The 25,582-nt window shown below is 38.9% G+C and overlaps 1 protein-coding gene across 8 annotated transcripts in view; it reads right to left on the bottom strand.

Annotated features, from left to right (window-relative positions):
- MAGI2 (membrane associated guanylate kinase, WW and PDZ domain containing 2) overlaps window positions 1-25,582 on the bottom strand; it is a 708,093-nt gene that overhangs the window by 35,432 nt on the left and 647,079 nt on the right. For all 8 annotated transcript variants that reach the window (XM_090135446.1, XM_090135412.1, XM_090135421.1 and 5 more), the window contains 5 exons: window positions 24,424-24,672; window positions 13,621-13,806; window positions 10,780-11,056; window positions 7,382-7,622; window positions 5,331-5,474 (listed from right to left, as the gene is read on the bottom strand). In XM_090135446.1, coding sequence (XP_089991572.1) covers window positions 5,331-5,474; window positions 7,382-7,622; window positions 10,780-11,056; window positions 13,621-13,806; window positions 24,424-24,672 — 1,097 coding nt within the window. The remainder of the gene's footprint in view (window positions 1-5,330; window positions 5,475-7,381; window positions 7,623-10,779; window positions 11,057-13,620; window positions 13,807-24,423; window positions 24,673-25,582) is intronic.

Below are 25,582 nucleotides of genomic sequence, written 5' to 3'. Positions count from 1 at the left end.
AGGGTATGTCATCAGAAAGAAAAAGTAGAAGCAATTGCCTGACCTTTCATTTGAGACATTTGCAAAGAAGGAAATGACAATTTTGAATAATGTTGAATGTTTGTACATGGGTTTTGACAGTAATTTCAAATGAGATGCTTATGCCCTCCATGATCTGAAACCTCATTTATGTTTCCTTCTAAATAAGAGACCAGTTTCCTCTTGGCTGCTTGCCTTTTTTGGCCATTGGCTCTTGAATATTATATTCTTTTTTCTAGGAATGATCCTTGATGTAGGTGGATGAAATTTTTTGAATAAGGTGGTGTGAACTCAGTTATCATAGGAAAGGATTAAATACACAGATTGCTAGTTTGCAGAATGCCATGAACCTGCTTACATCACCTATTAGTTACTATTAAAGGGTGAGTCTCACTACACCGCTCACTTGGCAAGCTAGAACAGACTGAAGCCTCACAAATTCTTATGCAGCAACAGCATGGAAGATCACAGTAAACACTGTAGGAATATTTTGTCCCTTGTGTCTATTTCTAGATCCAAGTCTGTACTTGAAATAAAGAGGAGCACTGGCAGCAGAAAAGCAACAAAACAAAGAGCCAAAGAAAGAATGAGAAGCATGACAGATATAAAATTGTGTGCTGCTTGTGTTTCAGAAGTCTGTTTTACAAATATATTAAAAAATGAGAAAAATTGTGTTGGTAGATATGAGAAAGTTAGAGATAGGGCTAACTGGTATACGCAGACTGAGAAAAATGCGTTGACAAGGCAATGAAGCTAGAACTGTCAGAGATAAGAAGTATGACTTTTATGGTAGAAGTGAAAAAGAGGATGTAACTCATGAAGTGACAAATGACACAGACATACACTGTGTATTAAAAAGCAAATTTTGTCCTCATTCTTTATGAATTTCACATTCAATAAGCCTAATTGTGCAATATATTCTGTATTCTTCCAGTCTTCAGCCACGGGTCTTTGAAGCTGGTTACAATGAGCATGCTGGCTGCTGTAGATACCATTCACAGATCATATCTCATACATCTTGGAAACATTATGAGTATTTGTAACAATTCCCCTGAGAGCAGTTGACGGTTCCCCTCCCATTTTCAAGAAAAGGAGAAAGGAAGTTGCAGGGAACTACAGAATAGTGAGCCTCATACCCGTGCCTAGGAAGGTTATGGAGCAGATCCTCCTGGAAGATATATCAAGGCACATGTGAGGCTAGGAAGTGAGCTGAGACACCAGAATGGCTATACCAAGGGCAGATAATGCCTGACCAGTCTGGTGGCCTTCTACAATGGGGTGCCATCAGTGGACAAAAGATGGTCAACTGATGATATCTACCTGAATATAAGCAAAGCCTTTGATATGGCCCCCACCACAGCCTTATCCTAAGTGGAGAGATACGGATTCGAAGGCTCTATTATTTGGTGCATAAAGAGTTGGTTGGATGGCCACAGCCACAGGGTCATTGTCAACGAATTTATGTCCAGGTGGAGGTCAGCCATGAGTGGTGTCCCCAAGGGCTCCGTCTTGGGATCGGTGCTCTTCAACTTCTTTATCAATGACATAGAAGGATCGAGGGCACCCTCAGCAGGTTTGTGGGCACCAAGCTGATTAGTGCAGTTGATACAATAGAGGGAAAAGATGCCAACCAGAGGGACCTAGACAGTCCTTAAAAGTGGCACTAATGAGGTTTAACAAGACCAAGTGAAAGATGTTGCATTTCAGTTGGGGTAGTCCTGGATATTAGTACTGTCTGGGTGAAGAACTGAGAGCAGTCCTGAGGATAAGGACTTAGGGGTCCTGAGGGATGAAAACCTGGATGTGAACTGGCGGTGTGTGCTTGCAGCTCAGAAGGCCAACTGTATCCTGGACTGCAACAAAAGAGGGGTGGCCAGCAGAGAGAGGGAGGTGATTGTCCCCCCTCTGCTCTAAGCTTGTGAGGCTCCATCTAGAGGACTGCATTCAGGCCTGGGGTTCCCAGCACAAGAAGAGTGCAGAGGAGGGCCACAGATATGATCAGAGGGCTGGATCACCTCTCATGAAAAAAGGTGGAGAGAGCTGGGCTTGTTCAGCTTGGAGAAGAAAAGGCTCCAGGGAGACCTCATTGTGGCCTTCCAGTACTTAAAGGGGAGCTTATAATAGGAGGGAGACTGACTTCTTATACGGTCTGGTAGTGATAAGACAAGGGGGAATGCTTGATCATTGTTCTCAGTATGAGATGAAAAAAAAAATGAGCTATCATGAGACTCATTTAAATAGACCTGTAAAATTGTTGCTGGGAGAGTCTGAATCTCCAACAGCTCCAAAGACTGTGCTCCACATCATCAGTGTTATGTTCCTCAACTCTGGTGACTGATTCAATTTACTACTGTTGTTACTTACAGCATCTGCCATATTATTGCTCTGCTCTGGGGCTAGAACTCAGAGGGTCTCAGAGAATCTATCTCACATTTAAGGTTCTTGATAATCATTTTCTCTTTCATATCATTTTCCTTATATCTAACAAAAGTTTTCTTCAATACTTCTAAGCTATCTTGCTATTTATGAAAATTCATTTGTTTTACTGAAAGTATTTTAAGCCACATTTTTCAAGTTCTGTAAATAGCTGCTGTAGTAAGCTTCAAAATTACCAACTGTAGCTTGATTTCTGCAGTACGGATAGAATTAAGAGGAATTTGTACTAGCTGTACATTCCATGGAAGTCTTTTGTGACGAATCTTCACATCTCTTATCTGTGATTCTCAGTAAAATCCTGGCAATATTAACCATAGATTTTGACTTGACATATGGATTTATATGAAGTTATGTAATTATAGCTTTGACTATCCAACACTGGTTGAGAATAGTTTACCAGCCATGCAGGCGGAGGACACTTGCACTGCAGACTTCTGTGTTTTTTGATGGATGTTTCCTTCCCATGTCTTGTGATGGATGAGTCCAAGTTAAACGAGGATTTATGCTTCTGCTTTCTACAGAGAGTGTATGAGCCCAAACAAAAGACTGAGCGCGTGCAGAAGTACGAGGACCAAGATTAGGGCACTAAGACTGTGAAAGTTTTAAAATTGTTTTTTAAGGCAATAGCTTGTCAAATCTTAAAATGTACTGCAGTATATATATAGGTTGTCAGAAAGTGGTCCTTGGTTGGAAAAGCAATATGCAGCTGAGACTGATGAACTCTGTATGACATCAAATCTGTAGTCTTCCACCTTTCAGGTTCCCTGAACAAATCAGCAGAAAATTGAAGAAGGAGGCTCAATTGGTCATGAAGAGCAATTAAAGACTATTTTAGATCTCGCAGTCCTAAAATGGAGAGTTCCTCTGTGGATTTGTTTCCAATAAAAACACTAACTGCCTGGCGTGCTATTCCCAGGGGAAAGTAAGATTAGGACTTCTAGCTGGAAATGCAAACAGGGTAACAAGCTGTATGAAACCTTTTCCTCCTTCCATAATTCTTTTCAGAGACAGACAGTTCTGGCAGGGCCAGTGGAATCCCATGAATTACAGCACTTGCTATCCTCAGTCTGTGAGTCTGTTCTCTCATCTGCACCCAAGCTTCACTGCAATTCATATGGTACTGAAGATGAAACTAGAAGGGTGCTTCAATTTGTATCTCTCTTCCTATCATCTGCCTTCCAGTATTTAAAGGGAGTTTATAAACATGAGGAAAATAATTTTTTTACGTAGACAGTGTGGAGTAGATACTGATAGGACAAGGGGGAATGGTTTTAAACTAAAGGAAGGGAAATTTAGATTAGACGTCATGGGGAAGTTTTTTACTGAGGGGGTTAAAATAAGTATTAAACAGGAGAACAACCCAAGCCTCAATGACTGGGATGGAGGGTAAAGGTGATTTCAAAGAGTGGTGCTTGTGAGAGAAAACTCTGGGTAGAGAAAACCCTAAGTTTCAGCTACCTGTCCAGCATTAGACTTGGCTATGTACTGTGGCCACATCAACAAGATTTAAAATAAGCTAATTTAGAAAATAAATTAACATTTCTCACGGTAAGTTACAGGACTTTTCTTAATGAAATTGAAGAAAGCTGTGTAATAATATATATTAAATATATATACGTATACACACACACACATATATATGTATTTGTATATTTATGCTGCTCACATGGTGAGTAACTTTGTTCTATGGTACTAGTTTATTCAAATGATGCACAGATTTTAATGTATTAGATTATTTTTGACTGGTACACATTATTACTAGAAATGAACCTCTCTAAAAGCATTGTACATCAAGTTCTGTTGTCTTAGCAATATTTTTTCCAAATATGTGATTCCAGAGCTTATTAAATGCACAATTTTTTCCAGATCTTGAGTCACATTGTCTGATAATGTACATCTTGCTTATGGCCTTTTATTAAGAGCAGTCAAGTTTCATGGAACTGTTTAGTGCAGGAAAGAATGATAACACCAAAAATACTCATCAGCTTAAGTTCTAGCTGCAACATTAATGCACCTTTAATCAATTTCACACAGCAAACATTGTGGAAATAGTTCTCAGCATTGTGTTGCCCATCTGGCTTCCATCTTGCAGAGACTTTATGCCATTTCTTCTCTATGCAAGCTCCCAGCATCAGGAATTTATACTCCATGCTACAACTGAGGACTAAATTAATCCTAAAATTCTGCAAAGTGGCAGATTAAGAGTGAATCAAAAAATAACAAACAGAAAGATCCTAATTCTATACTTAGATTGACGGCAATGCTTTTTCAGTATGAAGTCAAACTTGATGAGATTGTTATAACTGTGAAACAGAATCCATTTAACAATCACAGCATTTGCAAAATTTGTAATTACTACTCTAAAGGACACAAGTGCAATAAGAGGTGTATCACCAAGTAGTGAAAACTGATCCCTACAGCTTGAATTATATCAATAAACAAAATCATCAAAGAATAGGACAGCAATTTGATTAAGTTTTAGTAAATTAACACAGACCATGTCTTCAGTATCATAACTATCAGCTAAATGTCTCACAGTTAATACTGCTTTTGTGACTAGAGAAATAACTGTTATTTATGCCAATATTACTATCAAAGATGTACTAAATGCTTTCACAGAGATTTTGAAGATGCTTTGATATGAGTACAACAAAATAAAAGCTATTATCAACAATGCATTTCTTCCACAAAGAATCTATGTAATTTCAAGTTGTTTCAACTCGTTCACAACAAGATTGTCTTATTGAAGGCATTTGGTATTGGTTCTTTAAGACATAATCAGAAAAAAATTACTTTCTATTTGACCCCATCTGTCTGATCCCATCCCAAATACATCTGTTAAAGTTGACAAGCTTTTTATAATTTATTTTACTTACCCTCATCCTTCCATTTCTTATTGCTGGTCCATCTTCTGCTAACCTCAGCACAAACAAATCCATTTTGTACTCCCTTCCTCCTCGAATACTAAACCCAAAACCTTTGGCTCCCTTCTCTAAATCAACGGTGAAATAATCAAAGTCCTATATAGAAAAAAAAAAACAACAACAACAAAATGAAAGACAATTAACCATAATAATAATCAGTGACATAATAGGCATTAAAAAAACTTTAAAATACATCTCTTCAAATATGCATCTACTCATTAATACAAGCAAATGCACCTTCAAAGTATAATTCTGCACTGTCAGGATAGATGAGAATAAGAACAACTGTTCTGGTCATTAAAACAGGATTTTAGCAAAATGTAAATGCCTACATCTAAATTATCCTGAAATGATGTCATGCAGCAGTTACCTAGAACCAAAACTCTCAGGGTGATTTCCACATTCACCCTCAATACTGTCATGGTACCAAAGGGCAAGGTTTTATGTCTATACAGAAGTGCTGATCTGGCAAGTGGGATAGCAGGCAGTTCTGTACAAACATCATTATAATGCAAAAATTAGTAGTAGAGGCACCTCCTAAATTCCTGGCAGAACTTATAGGATCATAGAACTGTTTGTGTTTGAAGAGACCTTTAAAGGCAATCTGCTTCAACTCCCGTGCAATGAACAGGGAACCTGCAGCTAGATCAGGTGCACAGCGCCCTGTCTGGCCTGACCTTGGGCGTCTCCAGGGATGGGGCATCCATCATCCCTCTGGGCAACCTGTGCCAGTGCTTCAACTCATCTTGCTCGGTAGGTTGGACTGCATGGAGTCACAAAGTGCAGCATCTCTCCTCACTTCAAGTAAAATATATAACTTGAGGAGGAGGTGGGAAGTGAGGGATTTGAACTTCACTTCTTCTGCATCCTGTAGGGACTGAGATTCATATTTCCAGGTTTTTCCTTGGCAGATCTGAACTACTAGTACCACAGAGGGGTCTCGGTAGGAACTTGCTCTGTTGCTGCTGATCCACTGGCAGCCAAATGTGCAAAAGTCATGGCATCAAGAGGAAAACAACAGCAAACTTGAGCTGTATATACCAGTGGACAGAGAATTAAATAGATCGGTGAGAAATGGGCAGCCTAGGCATCTCTAGATGCTAAAAAGTGTCTTTAAGGCTGTGGACATAGGGACAGATATTTCCTTTTCTGAAGCAGAAATGAATAAACTCAGAAGTTTCTCGGGATTCCATTTAAGAATTTGGATATTTTCACTGATAGAGTTCATGTATCCGGCTTGGAAAACACAGACACAAAAATAACGTCTATATATGGTTTCAGCACACAGTGTCCAGAAAAACGTACTGTCTTATTTAATATATTTTTTACCTCTGTGGCCCTTTTTTTTTTTCTTCTTTTTTTTTTTTTTTTCCCCCTTGCATACATGTAAGAAGAAAGGAGGATATTTTCATCAGGTCTTTAAGCTAGATCCTTAAAGCTTCACAAATGTCAGTAACTATTTATCACGAGCAGAGTCTTTTCCAAGGTTCATCTAATATTTATTTATTTGAATTTGTGAGGTCATGCCTCATCTCAAAGAAACTGGTTGCACAAGCTTGTTTCTCCTCATCCAGACTACTACCGACCAAAAAGTAATTTTATTGATCAGGATTCACTTTTACTTATTTATTTATTTGGATTAGATAAAATCTTGATTTTCAACAATGCTTTAGAAATGCCATCTCACCTAAGTACTTCTGCTGATACAAGGACAGCTTATTTTAGAACTTTGATTTTAACTCTCAAATAATAAAACCTCAAAAATAGCATTTATTTAACACTGTAGTCGCACAATTAGAAATGCAGTGTTATTTGGCAGATCACAAGGTCCTTCGTTAATTTTAATGGCTCTGCATTCATGTCCTCTACGCAAAAACAGTAACTCAGTGTAAAAACAATGAAGGTGCCTTTTCCTCTTGTAACGTCAGCTGCTTTAATAATACATGATCTCTCTCTTCCAACTGCAGTGCTTTCCGTTGAGGAGAGCTGTCAGCATTTTGTACCTGGGGCTGTCTGTAGTCTGACAGGGGGTACTGCCGGGTGTCGGGAGAGTGCTGCCTGTAGTCCAGCAAGGGTGGCTGCCTGTAGTCAAGGGGTGGTGGCTGCTGGTAATCCATCACGGGAGGATGCCTGTAGTCCAGGGGAGGCTGGCGGTAGTCAGTTGAAGACTGCCTGTAGTCTGTAAATGGAGGTTGTCGGATGTCAGGCTTCACATCCTGTCTGGCTTTTACTTCTGACCTATAACTGAGAAAGGCAAAATGGCTTGGTTTCAGAAAGCAGCGAAAGTGTGAAGAAATATGCATTACATGCCACATCCAGGAGTGAAAGCAAATTGCCTGACTGCAAAATTCCATAGAGCAAATTTTCACAGATAAGCAAAACTTTTGAGGGTAAATAGTTGAGGCATCCAAAATCGGCGAGCACTTCTGAAACATGAGCATAAGCATTTCTTCCTCAGGTCATACTGTGAAATTTTCCAGCTGCTATCAGTGAGATTGGGATTAGGCTCAGAGGAACAGACACAGAAAGAAGCATCCTGATTCCCTTTTATCTTGCCTGCCTGGAAGATGAAACTGCATGTAAACACCTCCACAATGCTTACCATAAAAGAGTCCACTAAGTTTATGAATTCTTTCTCCAAATTAAGATTTCTATAGAGTAAATGAAACAACAGTGCAGACCTTCAGACCACTCTGTTTCAGTGACATAAATCATCATTATTGTGAACTTCTAAAGGTTAAAAAAGGATGCATTCTTTTTACTAGCTGTTAACTTTTTAATGAAAGGCATTTGATACAAAACACGTTAATACAGTGTTTATTATTACTGTGCACACCCTGCAGTAGTGCCTGGCTGCAAGCCCACAGGACATAATCAGTAGTTATTGAAAGAAGTCACACAAGGTAAAAGAAAAACAAATTTGATTAATGAGGAATTAATAAGAAATAAAATATTGCTTTAATTGTCAGCTGCTTAAAGGAAGATGAGTTCTAACATTTCAAAGGAAATGGGACTTTCTGTAGTGCTGCAGTTGACCAAGAGACTGTGTGTGTATGTAGCTGTGAAAGCGATTTTGGAAAGAATGCATTGATTGAAATAAATGGCAGTTTGGATGAAGGAGAGCATCGATTTTGCTCATGTTAATTTATCTCTGAGAAGATAAGTAATCAATCCAAACATTCTGAATGTTTTAGATATGTTTCATAATGCTGTTACTTTGATAGTGCAGTTACAAAACCACTCTGCAGGTCTTCCTACACACTAACTTCAATTAACTCCGTGTCTGACCAGACACAAAAGTACCAGAACCACTACTTCCCTTTAGCATTTATGAGAAGATGGAAATAGCCTGCTGCCAAACAATCTTTTAAAACCTGTACATCTACAGTATCTATAGTAAGACTTGCAAGTATACATGCAATCCTCTCACTTTCTTCACTCAGCATCTTAATCCCATGTAAAAAGAAGATGAAGAAGAGGCTCAATGTGATACTGAGCCTTATTAACAGTGAAATAAAGAATACTGATAGGATCCCTAAGAGTTTTAAGCATCTTTTAGTATTTTAATTTTGATACAGAAGCAATATATGTGACTAAACAAACCAGATGTAATCATATTTATAAAATCTGGTAACGTCACTTTACAATTAGCAATAGTGGACCTTTTTCTGGACTGAGAGTCAATCTTAGGCAGGTTCTCAATGTTCTACCACAGCTGCATCTAAGATGATAATGCTTTTATTTACAGCTGTTGAGTAGGTAAATGGACTAATGACCAATTATAGATCATGACTATCAGTTAAACCATTACAAAATTTCTTTATGAAACTTTAATTAGTAACATCCACAGATCACCTCTGAAAATTCCAAGGTCAGCAGATATTAAATACTGACTTACAGCTACCCAGAGAGACTTTTGTGAAAGCTGTACACTGCATTTTGTCAGAAGTGCATGCCTTTTAAGAACTGATCACTTTTGGAGAAATATTCAATAAAATATAATGGAAAGAAATCTGCCAAGTGTGACTAATTGAGAGAAAACTCTTTTGGGCAAGTGAAAGTACTACATCTGCTGAACAAGAAAAACTGGAGGGTGCAGTGCATAACAACTGAACTCAAGTATCACCAGAAGCAACAATTTAAAATTCTGTAACCAGTACCTACTGTTTGGGGACAAGGGCCTTGATATATGTCAGTTGCTGAAGATTAGTATAAAGACAGTGCAATCAGCTTCATTTGACATACCAAAAATTAACCTGAAGTCTAAATAGTGTTGATTGGAGATAACAGAAAGCTGTATCATTGCATAGCATGAGTGTGCTTTTGATATATTAAGCATTTAATACATCTGTCCCCTGCTATTTCTTTTCCATCTCTGATAAACTTTTTCAGTGCATATACATAAGTTATACATGAGATATTGGCTGGAAAATTATGCACCATGGAGAAAACCTGTTAATAAAAAATATCTTCATGACTCCAGAACTGCAATGAGCAAAAGAAAATGACACATAAGATAATGGAAAAAAAGGCCATATCATCATCACATGTTGATAGATCTGCTTTGTGACTGATAACATAGTAAGAAAGTACTATGCTATTGATGAAATTATTAGCAGGGAATATGCCAGTATTCAGTTCCCTAGCAAAAATATGATCCTGGTGGATATTTGAAGAAGTTTGGGCAGTTCTCTATTAAGAATAATATTAGTCATAGAATCACAGAACTGGGTTGGAAAAGACCATAAAGACCATTTAGTTCCAACCCACTAGCATGTGCAGGGACACCTGCACAGATTGTCCAGGACTCCATCCAGCCTGGCCTTGAGCACTTGCAGGGATGTGGCATCTATAGGTTCTCTGGGCAGCCTGTTCCAGTGCCTCACCACCCACACAGGAAATAATTTCTTTCCACTATCTAAGCTAATTCTTCCCTCTTTTAGTTCAAAATCATTATACCTTGTCCTATCACAACACTCCCCTGCTAAAGAGTCCTGCAGCCTTCCTGTAGGCTACTGAAGTTATGGCAAGGCCCCTATAAGGTTTCCTTTTCTTCTCCAGCCTGAACAATCCCAACTCCCTCAGCCTCTCTTTTAAGGAGAGGTGCTCCAGCCCTAAGCATCCTTGAAGCTCTCCTCTGGACTCACTCCAACAGCTCCATGTTCTTCTTACGTTGGGATCTCCAGAGCTGAGTGTAATAATTCTAGATGGGTTCTCACGAGAGCAGAAGGGGACAGTCTTGACCTGCTGGCCACACTACTTTTGATGCAGCCCAGGCTACTCACAGAAGACATGTTAGCACAGTTTACCACCCGTGAGCATGATCCCAGCAGCACTGGGTGTCAGAGCCCATGCCATCTCCACAAAGGCACTGCAGGCTGTGAAGTTGCTATTTTCTTACCTGTTCTCGTGTCCCTGCAGCTGCAGGGGTTGTGGGAGTGTGGGCTGTGCCACGGGGCTGTGCTGGGTGACGGGGCTTTGCTGCTGGGCCAGGGGGCTCTGCTGCTGCTGCTGCTGCTGCTGTTGCTGCTGCTGCTGCTGTTGCTGCTGCTGCTGGGCCAGAGGGCTCTGCTGCTGCTGCTGCTGCTGCTGCTGCTGCTGCTGGGCCAGGGGGCTGTGTTGCTGGGCCAGGGGGCTCTGCTTCTCTGAGCTGGGTGCTGAGGCTGGGCTGTTCAGCTCTGCGTAACGGGAAGACAGAGATTAAAGAGCTGTCGCAGAATGGCATTTAACAAAGGGCAAAGGTAGATGATGACCACTGTCAGTCGCACTCCAGAAATGTATGATTTGTCCCTTTTGCTCTCTTAGGTTATAATTACAATTTAAGATGTCTGAGGCTAATAGGTTCCTCTTGGTATTCTCTGAGATCTGAAAGCCTGGCCAATTCTGCAGCTCTGGTTGACAACTTCATTATTTAAAACCCAAATGAACAGGGCAAATGGCTTCCATGTGTCATGGTTGCTACAAAAGCCTGGAAATACTGATATTTGAAAACTTTTCATTTTGAGAAAATGAGTGATTTTAGTGCTCTCAGCACTATTATGGGATGACAGATGTTGTCATGAAAGCTAAACCATTGGTGCATTGTGTTAGCTCCTGCTTTTTGAGCTCAACAAGAGTTCCCTCTAGTTTTTATATCTTTGGGGACTGTGAACAATAAAATATTATGACTGACCAGCAAAACCAATGTATTTCCCTATATTGATCCAAATGACCAGGGCTTCACACTGCAGAAAACCAGCCTTCTGTTTTTCAAGCAATGTAAAACTCAAAAAGATGGAGAGGCTGGACTGGGAGATGGCCTTCTACAATCAGGCATGGCACTCCACATTTCCCCCTGAAGACACATTTGGCATCAAACTTATTTCAGATGTATTTCTCCCAACACACTGGCTCAGCATTGCTCGGAAGCATATGAAAGACTCCTATTGCCAGAGGACAGAGAACTGCACAGGTCATCATATATACATTATCAACAACAAGGTACACACTGTATTTTTTTTTTATTCCTGCTTGCAACAAAATGAGTGAGGCCAGTGTGGCATGGTACACAGACAATAGGTAGACAAGATCCAGATCTTGCCCAGATCTTTGCATCTGAATCTAGTTTGAATTTTGAACTATTTTACATTTTGTAATGAGTGAGTTTGTCCCATTTGACTGTGCTTATAACGGCTTTCTGCTTCTTTAATTTATGCTCATAATTGTTCTGAAAGTTTAGGATGCTTTATTAAAAATCTTTTCAATTTAGGCTTAATCGTCAAAAAAGCTTGTATATCTGCACTTAAAGCGCTCCTCATGCAGGCATAAGCAATACTTGTCTGTGTAATTACTATGCTTAAGGCTTTAATTGCCCATTTTGCATCTGTGAGCCTCTTTTGTATTGCAGGGTTTCAGAGGCAGAGACTGAGAATATTGTCCTTGGTTTCTACATTACTCTCATAACTATGGATGAACAAGTCAAATCATAAGCTGCTTCTAAAACTGTTTTGCATTTATATGGCATTTTTCACCTGAAAGTACATTACAGAGGTATTAGATTTTTTCCTGATTTATAAATTGGGAAGCTAATACCAGAAGGCAAATGAGGCATCCAATGTCACCCAGCCACATGGGGCAGCCTTGCCTTGCACACACGCTGCTCCACCAGCAACCAAGAGCAGCTTGTAGCACTGCATCCCAGGGGTACATCTGCTTGTCTTCTAGTTTAACGTTCCCATTTACTTAAATGGGAAATACTTAAATGTCAGTAATTTGCTAATATGCATTATTCAGTGTGCAAGGAAGGCCTAAATAAACTGCATGGATTGCATACAGCAAAACACTTGTTTGTAGCTGCTCACAAAACTGACCCCTGGTGATCATACACTACTGTTCTTGCAGCTCTCTGGGGTGAATTCTGAGCTTGTGTGTTTATGTGTTCTTCCCTTCACTGAGTTCATTTAGCAAAATAGGCACATTCCCTCAGTGGCAATCCATGGCTAGTGTCAGGCTAATTCCTCACCCAGTTGCTGGATGCAAAAGCAGAAAGTGAGGGTCACTTAAGTAATTAAGTAATTGCATTACCTCGTGTATGTGACTCTTTTGGTCCTGATGGTAATCAGACCACTAAGCTACAAAAAGTCCTGAAATAAACCTCAAAACCCATGAAGCCAACATCAAAGGACCTCCACTGATAAGCTGTGCAGTAATGATCAGAATAATTAATCTGTCTCCTTATCCTCACCTTATAAAGGAGATGTTTAAGGTTTCAGGTCTTTCCTGCCTTGTGCTCTTACCCTTGCACATGTGGAGGAAACTACCAAATCTGAACTCTTCCTTCACATCACTTTGTCACAGGCAGCTGATATTGGAACATGCCTGGTGACAGCCTTTGCAGTGCCTTGTCAGTCACTTTGCTGACTTAAAGGTTTTGTTTAAAGGACAGGAACTTGAAATCTAGCTCTCTCATAGGATGCTTCTCCATGTAAAAGGCAGTTCTTACAGAAGACATGAAAACTGAGTTTCTATTAATCTGTTCTCTCTCAGATTTCTCCAAATTTCCTTTAAATACCTTTTGCATAGCAAGAAACCTTTTCAAGTATTCAGATATTATTCCAGCTGATTCTAAGGCTGTAATTTTGGTGTACTGTATGTTACAGCTGAGAATGTGAAACAAAAGATGTTCTTTCAAGCACTGACATAATTCAAGCTAATTGGAGGCTACTCAAAATTTTCTTCCTGTTTTTAAGGGCCATTGACTTACCCTCCTGAGGAATGATGCGAAGTGTTACACTGAGACCTGCATCTTTAATTAGCTTCACAATATCTGCATGAGGCATGTTAATGATAGACTGGCCATTCACAGCTAAGATCCGGTCTCCGACTTTAAGTTTTGCACAGCGATCAGCAGGACTTCCATCAATTATCCGCCCTATTTTATGGGGTACAGCTAGACAAGGAAGAATAGTCACAGTTAGCTTACGCAGCAGTAAGTGGTGGTGCTCACAAACAGAAGAGCTAAACTGAGCTAATTTGGGAGAAAGTTCCACCTGAATGAAAAGATACTTTGTGCATAAAACACTTGCCTTTATGCAATGCCATCTGTATTAAAACAACACAGATTTTGCTAGAAAATCAGAATCTATATGTACATGGCATATACATACAAAGTCCATCATCAGTTTTATGGTTCAGCTGGTTTACAAACCAAGCACGTAACAAGACAATAAACAGATCAGAAGAAGAATAAGGCATTAAAACACTGAAGGGGATAAATTTGCACATTAAGTAGTAGTCTTAAATTGTCTCCCACCTCTGAGTTTACAGGATCCTTTTGTCCGTATTTTGTAATAGAGGCTCTACAGACATGATTTATTTTATATACAAACAGATTTTATTACTGAAAATGCCCAGGGTTCACTACATTGTTCTCCTCCTCCACACAAACATGTTAATTGATAAGCAGAAATCATACTGAAGATTTATAGAGATGTGCAGTTTTCTAATTAGATGCATGCCAGCATGAATTTGCAGTTAATTATGTATGTGTATAGACACATTAACTACATCAAATAGAAGCACACAAACACACATTCTTAAAACTGTACAGATCAACTTTGCTGCTTTTGCTCTTTGTGGTTCTCCATCTCCCTGTGTGCTCCATCTGTTCTCTTGTCCCATTTTTTCCCTCATTTCCCACTGAATTTTCTAAATATACTCTCTCCTGGTGTTTCTCCTCCCATTTTTACCTAAATGGATATGCTATAGCCGACTTCCCATCTCTCCATCTTCCCCCCAAAGAATATGGTATTTTTCTTTTTTCTATTAGAAAAAATTTCTAATTTTCTTAGAATACGCTGATCACAATTTCATGTGACTGTTCATTCTCTTAATATCGTAGTAGTGTCTGAGAATTCCCTGCCAATCCCACACTTCAGTCATAGCAAACTTAGCCCAAAGCTGCTCTGCCTCGCTGTCCACCTCCAAATGGTGTTTAAAAGCAATTTTTTTCCTTTTAAAATAATATATCCTTAAACATTCTAACATCTAAGGAGAAATTTGAAAAGATAAAGCAAAAGATGGATCAACATTTCCTTCAGATATCTTGGCTATCAATGCTGTTATCAAACAAAGCACTAACAGGGAATATTTTCAAAATACTCCATCACTGCAAAACAAATTTCTCAGTCCCCTGTAAGTATTTTCTGAAGGTGATGATGACAAACACAGACTGCACATCTCATGCAAAGTCACAATATACACTCCTCACAGTGATTTTTGCTTCTAATAAGGATGAAAGTGTTGCATACAGTGTTAAAAATTAATTTTCTGAGAACTGGAAATCGAAGTGAACACTCCGAAGTGAAAGCCATAACCAGATCGCGTGCTTCTCATAATTATCCTTCAGGCAAGAACGTAAATTAAATTACAACTTCAATAATACAGGTGAGGCTAATATACTTCAGAAATATCTTACTGCTTAGGAAACAAGCAAATAGCTTATGTCACAGTATCTGAGGTCATTCTATACAATTAAATATGAAACTGGCATCGCTTTGTAAAGAACTTGATTGTATTTTGCCCTTGATGCCTAGATTCCCCAAATAAGTAAAAGTGTAAATTGACAGTGAAACAATTTACATTCACAGAAAGCCCCTGACCAAATCATTTCTTAAAGCACCACTAAGAACCATTTAAGCCAGGACTGAATCATTGCTGTTGCTGTTATGCAATACAGGAGCTGTCTGAAATTATCCTGCCTGTGCTACACATCAGTAGAGATCTGAAAACATGAATGCTTATATGAGTGAGCAAGAAGCTGAGAAGGAAGAAAGAAGAAGAAGCATCTTCTCTGCAGCACTTTGGTTTTTGAGGATTTAGTCCTTCTCATTCGAGGATATACTGGTTCAATGCATTGCCACATGATCTTGCTGCAGCAGAGTGGAAAGCTTTCACAGAAGGAACTCATGTCCCTGTCAGAGTTTGCCAAGTAGACCACTGACATGCTACATCATGGCTTAGTGGACAGATGCAATGAATTACTATTGAAACCCACAACAATTCAGCAGAAACTGGTTTCTGTGCATTTCTAGATAATATGAAGGGAAGTTTGCCTCATGGCTCCTGCTCTCCTAGTACCATCCAAGTTAGCTTCTAGTTGCTGCTTGCTCTCTCCAGTGGAGCTCTGCCCAAGCCTCCTCCTAAACAGCAATACCATGGCCATCATGCTCTGCTTAAGGAAGGGAAGAATTTAAGTATTTAAGTATGTGTGCTTCAAATTGGATGCAGATTATCCTATGTGCAAGTTTATGAAAATCTGACTACCACTGTGTTAGAAAACTTTTAAGTTTTGAACAGTCTTTGGTGGCAGAACATGTACTGTGAACAGGTAAGATGGAGCTACTCATAGGGGATTAATTAGGTAAAAGCTAAGGAACAAAGGTAGACATGAGCTGTGAATTTCCATGATGGAGAATTTTTATTATTCAGAACGGTCACATCTAAAACTGGCAGTACTGAGTGGGCTGAGTGAAGTGACAGACAAGATTTCACAGAAAGAAATGCACAATTATGCACATGGAGAAAAAATACCCATTGCTAAGATTAAGCAGGGAAGGGCCCTAAATTAACTATTACTGCCTAGGAGATCTTGTAATTAGTGTGTCTATTTTTCTAGAAAGAACAAGCTGCCCAAGGAGGTGGTGGAGTCACCACCCCTGGAGGTGCTTAAGAAACTTGCAGTGTGGATGTGGCAACGAGGGACGTAGTTTATGATGTAGTTTATGATAGCATGGTAGGGATGGGTTGACGGTTGGACTTGATGATCTTAGAGGTATTTTCTGACTTTAACAATACTAAGATTCTAAGATGATTGCCACAAGAGAACAGTAAATATAATTTTAAAAGTTAGGAAAAGAGTAGCAACTGAAATGATGTATTACTTGTCTGTTACCATGCACCTAAATCTGAGCATTGCTGATGGATCCAGTATCCCCATCCTGAAAAACAAAGCACTGAATTAGGAAAGACTGAGAAAAAGACAGTGTGGAGTCAGAAGCAAAAACCAGACTCTGTTCAAAAGAATTGTCCATGAGCACGGTATCATTGATGAATTTGAACAAGAAACAGAGGAGCAATCCTCTGGCCTTCCAGAAGAACAAATGGATTCAGGAAGGGATTAGACAAATCCATAAGAGCTGGCTTCACTGATGCTGCACACTTGTCCCATGCCACCATGCCTGACCAAAGGTAATATGGAGCTGGTATCTCCCAGATATCTCACTGGCATTGTCCATCATCACAGCTCTGTTCCTAGGAAGCACCTTCTGGGTATGGCATTTCATGAGGGCTTTGTTAACACTTCAGATCTTTTATTTAATCACACCTTCAGGGCTTTATTTTTATCTAAGTAGAACAATTAATAATGTAACCTTTTAAAGGAAGTCCCAGATCACTTGACTGGTGATAAATGACTCCACTTGACCTTAAAAAATCTTACAAACTTATTCATACCTCTATTCAGATCTCACTACAAACTTCTCTCCAAATGTGTACAATTAGAACAGTGGCACCACATGCCTGGATTAGACTCTGCAGAGAATCTGATCCAATAATTTACAGCATTAAAGACTAGTAGGCTATACAGGCACTTAGGGTTTTTTTAGCTATTATTCAAGCTAGGAGTGAGTACAGAAGGTAAGATGGCCTTTTATAGGACAATTAATTTCTTACTTCTCTCAGACTACGCAGAGGATGAGACTGCAAGAGAAAAATACTATGCATAAATAGTGATCTATACAGACATTTATTGTCGGAAATAAGGGAAATTAATGAGATACTGTTCATGTGTATGCAAAATATACAGTCCTTCAAACCAGATACACACATATTTTTTTCCTACTACTATCAGATGATCCAAAATGTGATACAGTTGAATAATACATATGGATATCTAATTTAAGAAAAATAATTACTCCAAGGCCATAACCCAAGACCCAAAGAATGCCTCAGAGAACAGCAGTGCTGCAGGAACAGTTCCTAACAATGGATCTCCAGATGGGATCTAATTTTTTTTGCAGTGCACTTAACAAAAAAACTAACTTTAGGGAGATTTGAATATAGAGAGCACGTAAGTTTCTAGGATTTTTGAGGCCATCAACCTCTCTTCCTATATCTCTCTCAGATATTTAAAGTAGTTGTGTGAGGAATCCAGCCTGACACGCAGCTTGCACCTAGCAGATGATGCTTTCCCAGAAGGTGGTTAATTGTGCAATGCTCAGCTCTAAGCTCATCATCAAAAGAGACCTTAAATTAAATAATTAAGAGGAAAAATGATTAAAAAGAATTCTTTCTATTTAGGAAGTGGGAAAGGTCTGCTTTCATTAAATAGCGGATAACTACAAATTCACATATATACATTAATATTTTTATTTGATTAAATTACCCACTTTTACTCTTCATAATCCAAATCATAATATTTCCCACGCCTTCATAACATATAAAAGAAATTTAGTGGCTTTACACCTGAAGGTCCATATGCTTGGGTCACTTTTACACAAAGCCAGAGCAGAGCAGCTGTTGAATACCAATACTTCTTCTAACACTGTTTATTTCAATTAATTTTTTGCTCTTTTGGAAATAAAAATGGTTTCCTCTCACTTGTGAGACTCTTACGCTAGAAATAGATTCTAACAGGATGTTAACATCAAATAATGATTCTTTTTTTTCATCTAGAATTTTCTTTATTCAATCCTTTTAGTTGTAACTGCTAAGACTTTATCTTGTAAAGAGTAACTTTTGTGTTTTTCCTCTACATAGTGTTGAAATGTCAAAAATGATCAGTTAAGGGGGAAAAAATTGAACCTCTATTAAATTCTCTGGAATATAAATTCTCACAATCTTTTTTTAATATTAATGCCTATAGATAATAAACCAAGCAGTGAACCTTTCTGAGCCAGCTGTCCTTTTCAATGTAATACAGCTGATCACATGAATATTTACTATGTCCTCAATTCTCAAAAGGTGCAAGAGTTTTCATTCAGCCAGCGGACTCCAACATACCAAGTTTTAGTTGGAAGAATATATTAAATGTAAACATCTGTAATTTCATTGCTCCTGAATAATCTGAAATTTGGGAAGATTTAATGTGGTAGAGTTTCTGTCACGGCTAATTACAGAATCAAGAGAAAATATGTTCCTGAAATTTATGTTTTTTATTAGTCACACTCATTTGGAGAAATAAACAACCAAACACAAAAAACCAACTACCAGTGGCATGCTGCATACGTACAGATGTCAATAATTCCTTTTATTTACAAGATTAATGAACCTATGACCTGAAACTTCCCTTTGTGTGCTAATACTGAGCATATTGACTTGCACAGCATGATTCTGTCACCAGCCTAAGAAGGTAGGAGGGAAGGAGTGCACAAAGCTTAGAAATCTGAAGACCTAATAAAAACTAGGCAGCAAAACACTGATGTAAATTGGGTACATTAAAAGGCTTGTCATCAAAGCAAAATGAACCCTGACAAAACCTTGATTTCCTCTCTAAGTTTGTTCTAAGTAAACTTACACAGTTTGATCTTAGAAAAAACATGAGCAGCTCCACTAGTTCCAAATGACCAACTCATGAACATACTGGAGGATAGGATTCATCTGGAGTGGGGACTGATGTGGTTAAGATCCTCCATGCTTTATTTTCCAAAAATATCAGGTAGCCAATTGAGTGATTCATGCAGCAACGTGCCTTCAGTTCTTTTTTATCTCTTGTTATTTTATTCTTACTTATTACAACTATAATTAGAATTAGTTCAATTGGAAGGGCCCTCCAAAGATCATTGAGTCCCACCGTTTGGACACTTCATGGCCCACCAGAATGAGAGCATTATCCAAATGCCTCATGAACACTGACGGATGTGGGGCATCAACCACCTCGATAAGAAACCTGTTTCAGTGTTTGACCACCCTCACAGTAAAGAAACTTTTCCTAATATGAACTTTTCCTAATATGGTACTTATTTGTGTCATTCCCTTGTGTCCTAAATTGTATATATTGATTTGAAAAAATAATACATGAAAAATGTCTTTCAGCTCCAAATTTTAATATCAATTAAAAAAAAACAAACTTGGAAAGTACCTTTTTGAAGCTGAAGAAGCAGAAGAACAACTCAAACCTGAATATCAAAGCCAAGCAGAAATGAGAAACCAGACCATTGGCCCATGAGTCCCTGTTACGTCCCACAGAAGACACATGTTGCTCATGTTTTCTCATTGCCATGTTCCAAAGAGCTCCAAGCTGGAGTAGATGGATATCTTATTTCGAAAACTCTATTTTCTTTTGAATTTGCAGGTTGGTCACAGAAAATGTTGCCCCCAGGCACCTTCTTACTCAGAAAGAAGCATGGGTTAAACTGCAGCACAGATAATTGTCTCAGATCACAGTCATCATTGATCAAGAAACTGTTTTTTATCTCTAAACTGCAACAGGTTCAAAGGAAGTTGGGCTGAATGGGACTTATTTCAGAACTCTTGTTTTCTGTAGCCAGCAAAGGCTTATCTTGGATTTTTAGTTAAAACTGCATGTTCTGAGAAATGAGAGAGCCTTCTTTCATTAGTTTCTGCTTTCTAATGTTTTTAAAATCCAGCAGTCATTGCATAAACAGTATACAGGCAAATTAAAATCTATACTTTCTCTTTTGTTAAACAAGAGAAAGAAGAGAAAGATCATACTTTTTTTTTTTTTTTTTTTTTTTTTTTTTTTTTAATTATTTGTTGATTGGTTACTTCTGAAATTTCAATTTGTTTTCACCTTGCAATTCTGCTAATTGCCAGTAACTGTTAGGGTAAAATACCTGGAAATACTGCCAATCTTCACTGGCAGCTTCCAGTTAATGACATCTGCTTACAGTGCATGGTTATTTTTTACAGAAATTAGGATATTCAGAGATTTACAGGGAATCACATGTTCCCCATGTTCTCTCCCTAGAAAGACCTCATCAAAAACAAAGTAAAAGTAACAGGACAACGTGAAACTTGTAGAAACAAACACATCCCATCAAGCTCGAGGAGAAATTCACTGAGAGTGTCCCTTTTGGCAATTTCCATTTGACTGCAAGTGCTTTTCTATAAGGATGCAGATAGAGAACTCATCATGATGCCCTAAAAACCTTCACAAAGAAAGAGTTTTAACCATGGATGACACGCACTACTAAGTATTCTTGTAAATGTAATACAACAGCTAGATTAATGATTTGAGTTTCAGTGACTTCAGCTATAATGTGACACTCACTGTTGTCATGTGAGGCAATGCCACCCCACACCACTGCAGCTCCAAAGCCTCCCACACTGCTTGTGGCAGGATGGCAGGGACTTGGGGGAGCTCTGCCTAGCAGAACCACACGTGTTGGGAATGTGTTTCCTAGGAGAAGCATAAAAATATTCCTCAAGGTGGGATGTCAGTTATAGGCTGTAGTTATTTAACTTGAGCCATCAAAGCCTCCATCACAGCCACAGAAACTGTGAAGATGCTCATGGAGCCTCTGAGGCCAAAGTTGTTGGGATCCACATCAAACTAAAAGTGAAAATCTAAACTTTACAGCTGCCAGGCATTCAGCTGGGCACATGACACTGAATATTTCACAGAAACCACTGAAGCTGACAGAATTTTGACAAACCATGTAGCTTGCCTAGCAATGGATAGCAAGGTCAAATTTAGGTGGCCCATCTGGAGAAGAAATGAGAGCCAAGGCACCCTTTAATCTTGGAACAAAGTCTAAAGGAAAGCATGATAAACTGTACTGGGGGCTATGGAAGTTAATCTTTTGTCTAGGAACAGGCCAGGAGTCTGGCCAGATGAATTTATCCATTTTATTTGTTTAGATTTCTTAACACTATGAGATCCTCTGACTCTGTACTAGGTAGAATGACTTGCTCCTGGATGTACCACTCAAACAGAGTTCTTTACTTATGCACTTTATCTTCTTTTGCTGGTATAACTCACTCAAACGATTCCTTCTTATCTTTGACCTGAAGATGCTCCCAGTGAGATGACTTTGAAGGCTATGCTGTTCCTATCAGCATTTGGCACAACATGACATTATTTTTCTGATCTCTTCTGTCCATTTTGATTCTTTCAGAGCTGCCTTGCAGTTGCTACATGAAAATTTAAGTGTGTATGTTTAGGGTATGTCTGCATAGCATTGTTTGGTGCTACGTGGGAATACATAAGGTGGCAATAAATGGCTCTGAAACCAAAAACACTGGAACTATAGCAGAACCTTTGATCAAATTAATATACTAATGTGAGAAGCAAGGTACAAGACACAATACAATGAAGATCCGTATTCTGATATTGATGTAAGTTATATTTTGGATATTACTCTCCAACTCCGTAAGTATGCCTTCTGCCTCAGGCAGTGCATTTTGATCAAAGCATTTTAGGTTAATTCAGGCTGTAAGGACCTCAGGAGGTCTAAATATCTGCTGCTGAGCTTGTTCCAGTTTACAATATTCAGTACCAAAGAGCCCAAAACTTGGATGCCATATTCTGGATGGAGTCTAATGAGGGCTGGGTAAAGGAAGATAATCACTTGCCCTCAGTCTATTGGCTGTGCTACTGGTAATACAGTCCAAATTACTTTGCCCAAATAAATATTAGTGAAGGAAAACAAATTTCCCATAAAATTCAAAAGGCCAAAGATTTTTAGCCTGTTTTTATTGCTGCTGACAGATTGTCATTTTCAGCTTTTTTTTTTCTGTTAAATTTTTGGTACAGAATTTATCTAGAAATAATATTTTCTGTTCTGCCACTGTCTACAGTAAATGTCATCTTTAGGTTCATTGCTATTCTTTCAAACTTTGGATTTGAGAGCTTCTTGGGATCACTGTAATCCAATGCAGTTATTATTTGAATAAATTTGTTTGTCACTTGCACAACCAACTGCCATGTTCTGTTACTGCTGGAGGTGCTCAGCTACTCTTCAACGGTGGCTACCTACTTGCTTGAGGAGAAAGAAAGGCATACCATGATATGATGGAGGTCAGGAGGAAAAGTAGAATCTTGAACCTGAATCTGTTGTGCTCCTTAGAGTATTTCAGTCACAGAACTTTTGGTTGGTTGGGCATTTTCTCTTCCTCTCTTTCCATCTCCCCCAACCACATATCTTATCTGTGAAATAATTTTCTGAAAAATTCATGACTAGCTTAGCTGATTAATATGTATCACAGTGCCCCTTATGGATTTTTTTTCTATCTGGTCTTCTGAAAAGAACTTCCAAAGGGCTATTATATTCGATAAAGTTAAAACTCAGAGTCCCAAGTGGCTAATTATCCATGTTTTGTTACAATATTCATTCTAGCAATCATGGAATTTTGAAATTCAGCTGAGGTAATCCGAAAAGGAACTCTTTAAATAACTGCATGGTCATGAAATACTGCAAAGAAGTTTTCTGAGGTCATTTGCTATTGTAAGATAGGGCTTTCCATATCTTCTATGCTGTCTTGTGTGCTTTTCTCTTCTGGATGTAGAAGACTGCAATGTAGCCCCAGCGTTGTTTATTTCCTCAGAAATCAGTTTGGGCTGAAGAACAGATTCTTCTAAACACGTTTGGAATGCGGGGAAAGGACTGAGTTAGGCTGTAACATGCAAAACGACGAATGGCCTCGCTTGCCTGATTTTTCAGAAGTGGCCAACAGTCAAAGTTTCAGATGGATTTAGTGGAAGATGGGTATCTCTTTCAAAATAAAGCTTTTTCTGACCCTGCTTCCAAGGGACTCTATTCAGCCAGTTAAGCTTCAGGTGCTATTTGAAACACTCAAGGGTGCCTCTGTGCCTGTAGTTGCCACTAGATATGGCTATAGGTGCTCTACTCCAACTGCCTGTGCTCTCCCTTGATGTACCTGGTGCATCTCAAATGGCACCAGATGCCGTGTCAAACAATGAAGTTGAACCCCAGCAAACTTAAGTTTTCCAGATGGAAAGTGAGCTATAATCCTTCAGATTTGATTCTGGATTTATCAACTCCTGTACTCAGTGGTAACTTCTGTGCTTTTTATGGTCCAAGCAATAAAAAAAAACAATCTCCCTGTGCCTTTATCTGACAAGTCTTCAAATATTCCAGTTTCTTCTGCAGTGCCCTAACTGGACAGGTGCAGTCATGACCTCAGCTTTTATTTCAAATTCCTGAACATCACCTTGATTAAAAATAAATACATAAATGAATAAATAAATAAATACATTTGCATGTGAATTATATCCCTAGTGGTTATCTGTTGAGTGTCTCTTTGGGATAAAAGAACAGAAAAAAATCTTCTTTGTGGGTGAATTTTGCTGTACTCAGACATTCAAATGCATGTATAAAGCAGTGCTCAGAGGCGAGAACAACCTTTGGGTTTGTCCAATACACAGCAGACAAATAGCGTCTCTGGAAACAACCTTGAGGGTCCCTTCAGCTTTAATTAGTGCAGCAATTAATTAGCAGGTGTCAGCTTTTAATTACTTTTTTTTTTTCTTTTAAAACTCGGGGCAAAACTGGAAAAAACAAAGCTGCAAACCTGATTTACTTACTGATTGTGGACCCTGACTCAGGCCTGTTCAGGGAGCTGATGATAACAAAGCCGAACCCTTCGTTCTCCTTGCGGTGGATCACCACGTCGCTGGTTTGCAGGCTGTGGGACGTGAAGCCCTCCGGGGGAGTCGCGTTGCTGCTGGAGACAGCGTGATTGCTGTTAGCATAAGTCGCGTAGTCACTTCTTGGAGAGCTGTGGTGCGTGGACACAGAGCCTGGGCTTCTGCCATTCTCTGGGCATGGCTCTCCTAAAATATAAGTCATGCCAGTTTTACAGTCTGACTTGCTCAGTGGATCTCAATTTACAGTACATTTGCTAATGCAACATGAACACAGTTGGCTGTCTGTGGCCCAGACTGCTGCGAGTCTTAAGCTGGGAGCTGTAATAGATGCAGAGAGACAGGAATCTGCACGATTATGCAGAGAATTCAAGGGCAATCAGATAAAGTAAGCATGAATACTCAGTGCTAAGCTGTCTAACAGAAGGGAGGGGGAAGTAAAAACAGTGGCTATCTGGATGGCTAAATGTTAGCAAGCACCATTCCCTTGTCTGCTGGTGGATCTGTCATCAAGAGGAAAATGTGACCGTCTAATCCAATATAAAATTATTTGTGTTTGGATTAAAATAATTTAAACAAGCAGCTAACAGAGTAATTAGGATTAGCTGCATAATGTTCTTCTTACAAGTTGATTAGCATGCTCACAAGGCATTTATGGAACAGAGCAGTTATACAATGACAAATAATCACAGTCTTTCTGTGGGTGTTGTCACAGAAGCAGTGCTCATTTAAAGGTTTGGAAGATGCTCTCGTGTGATGAGTTGGAAAGGGCAGAAGGAATAGTGGTGTCCTCTACTGTTGTTTTAAAGTAGCAAAACCAGAGAACAAGTTCGACCTTTAGGGATGAAACAGTTTTTTAGTACAAGCATTTTAGCAATTAGAAACAGTAAGGTAAAAGATGAAAAAACAAAAGGAGTAATTTTCCTTGCAGAACTAAGTTGTTTACACAGATCATTACATATTGAGATTTAATGCACAACTTTCAGTTAATTGTAAGTAATACGTCTTCTCAATGATGATGGGCTCTAAACGTGCAGAGCTTATGCATGCATACATGCATCCTAGGAAGAAAATTCACAAATTAGACCTTCAGTGCGTA

Source organism: Phasianus colchicus, chromosome 1 (genome assembly GCF_987193195.1).
Source record: "Phasianus colchicus chromosome 1, bPhaCol1.hap1.1, whole genome shotgun sequence".
Lineage (NCBI taxonomy): Eukaryota > Metazoa > Chordata > Aves > Galliformes > Phasianidae > Phasianus > Phasianus colchicus.
The sequence above is the reverse complement of the archived record's forward strand: the minus strand, read 5'-3'. Positions and strand labels throughout refer to the sequence as shown.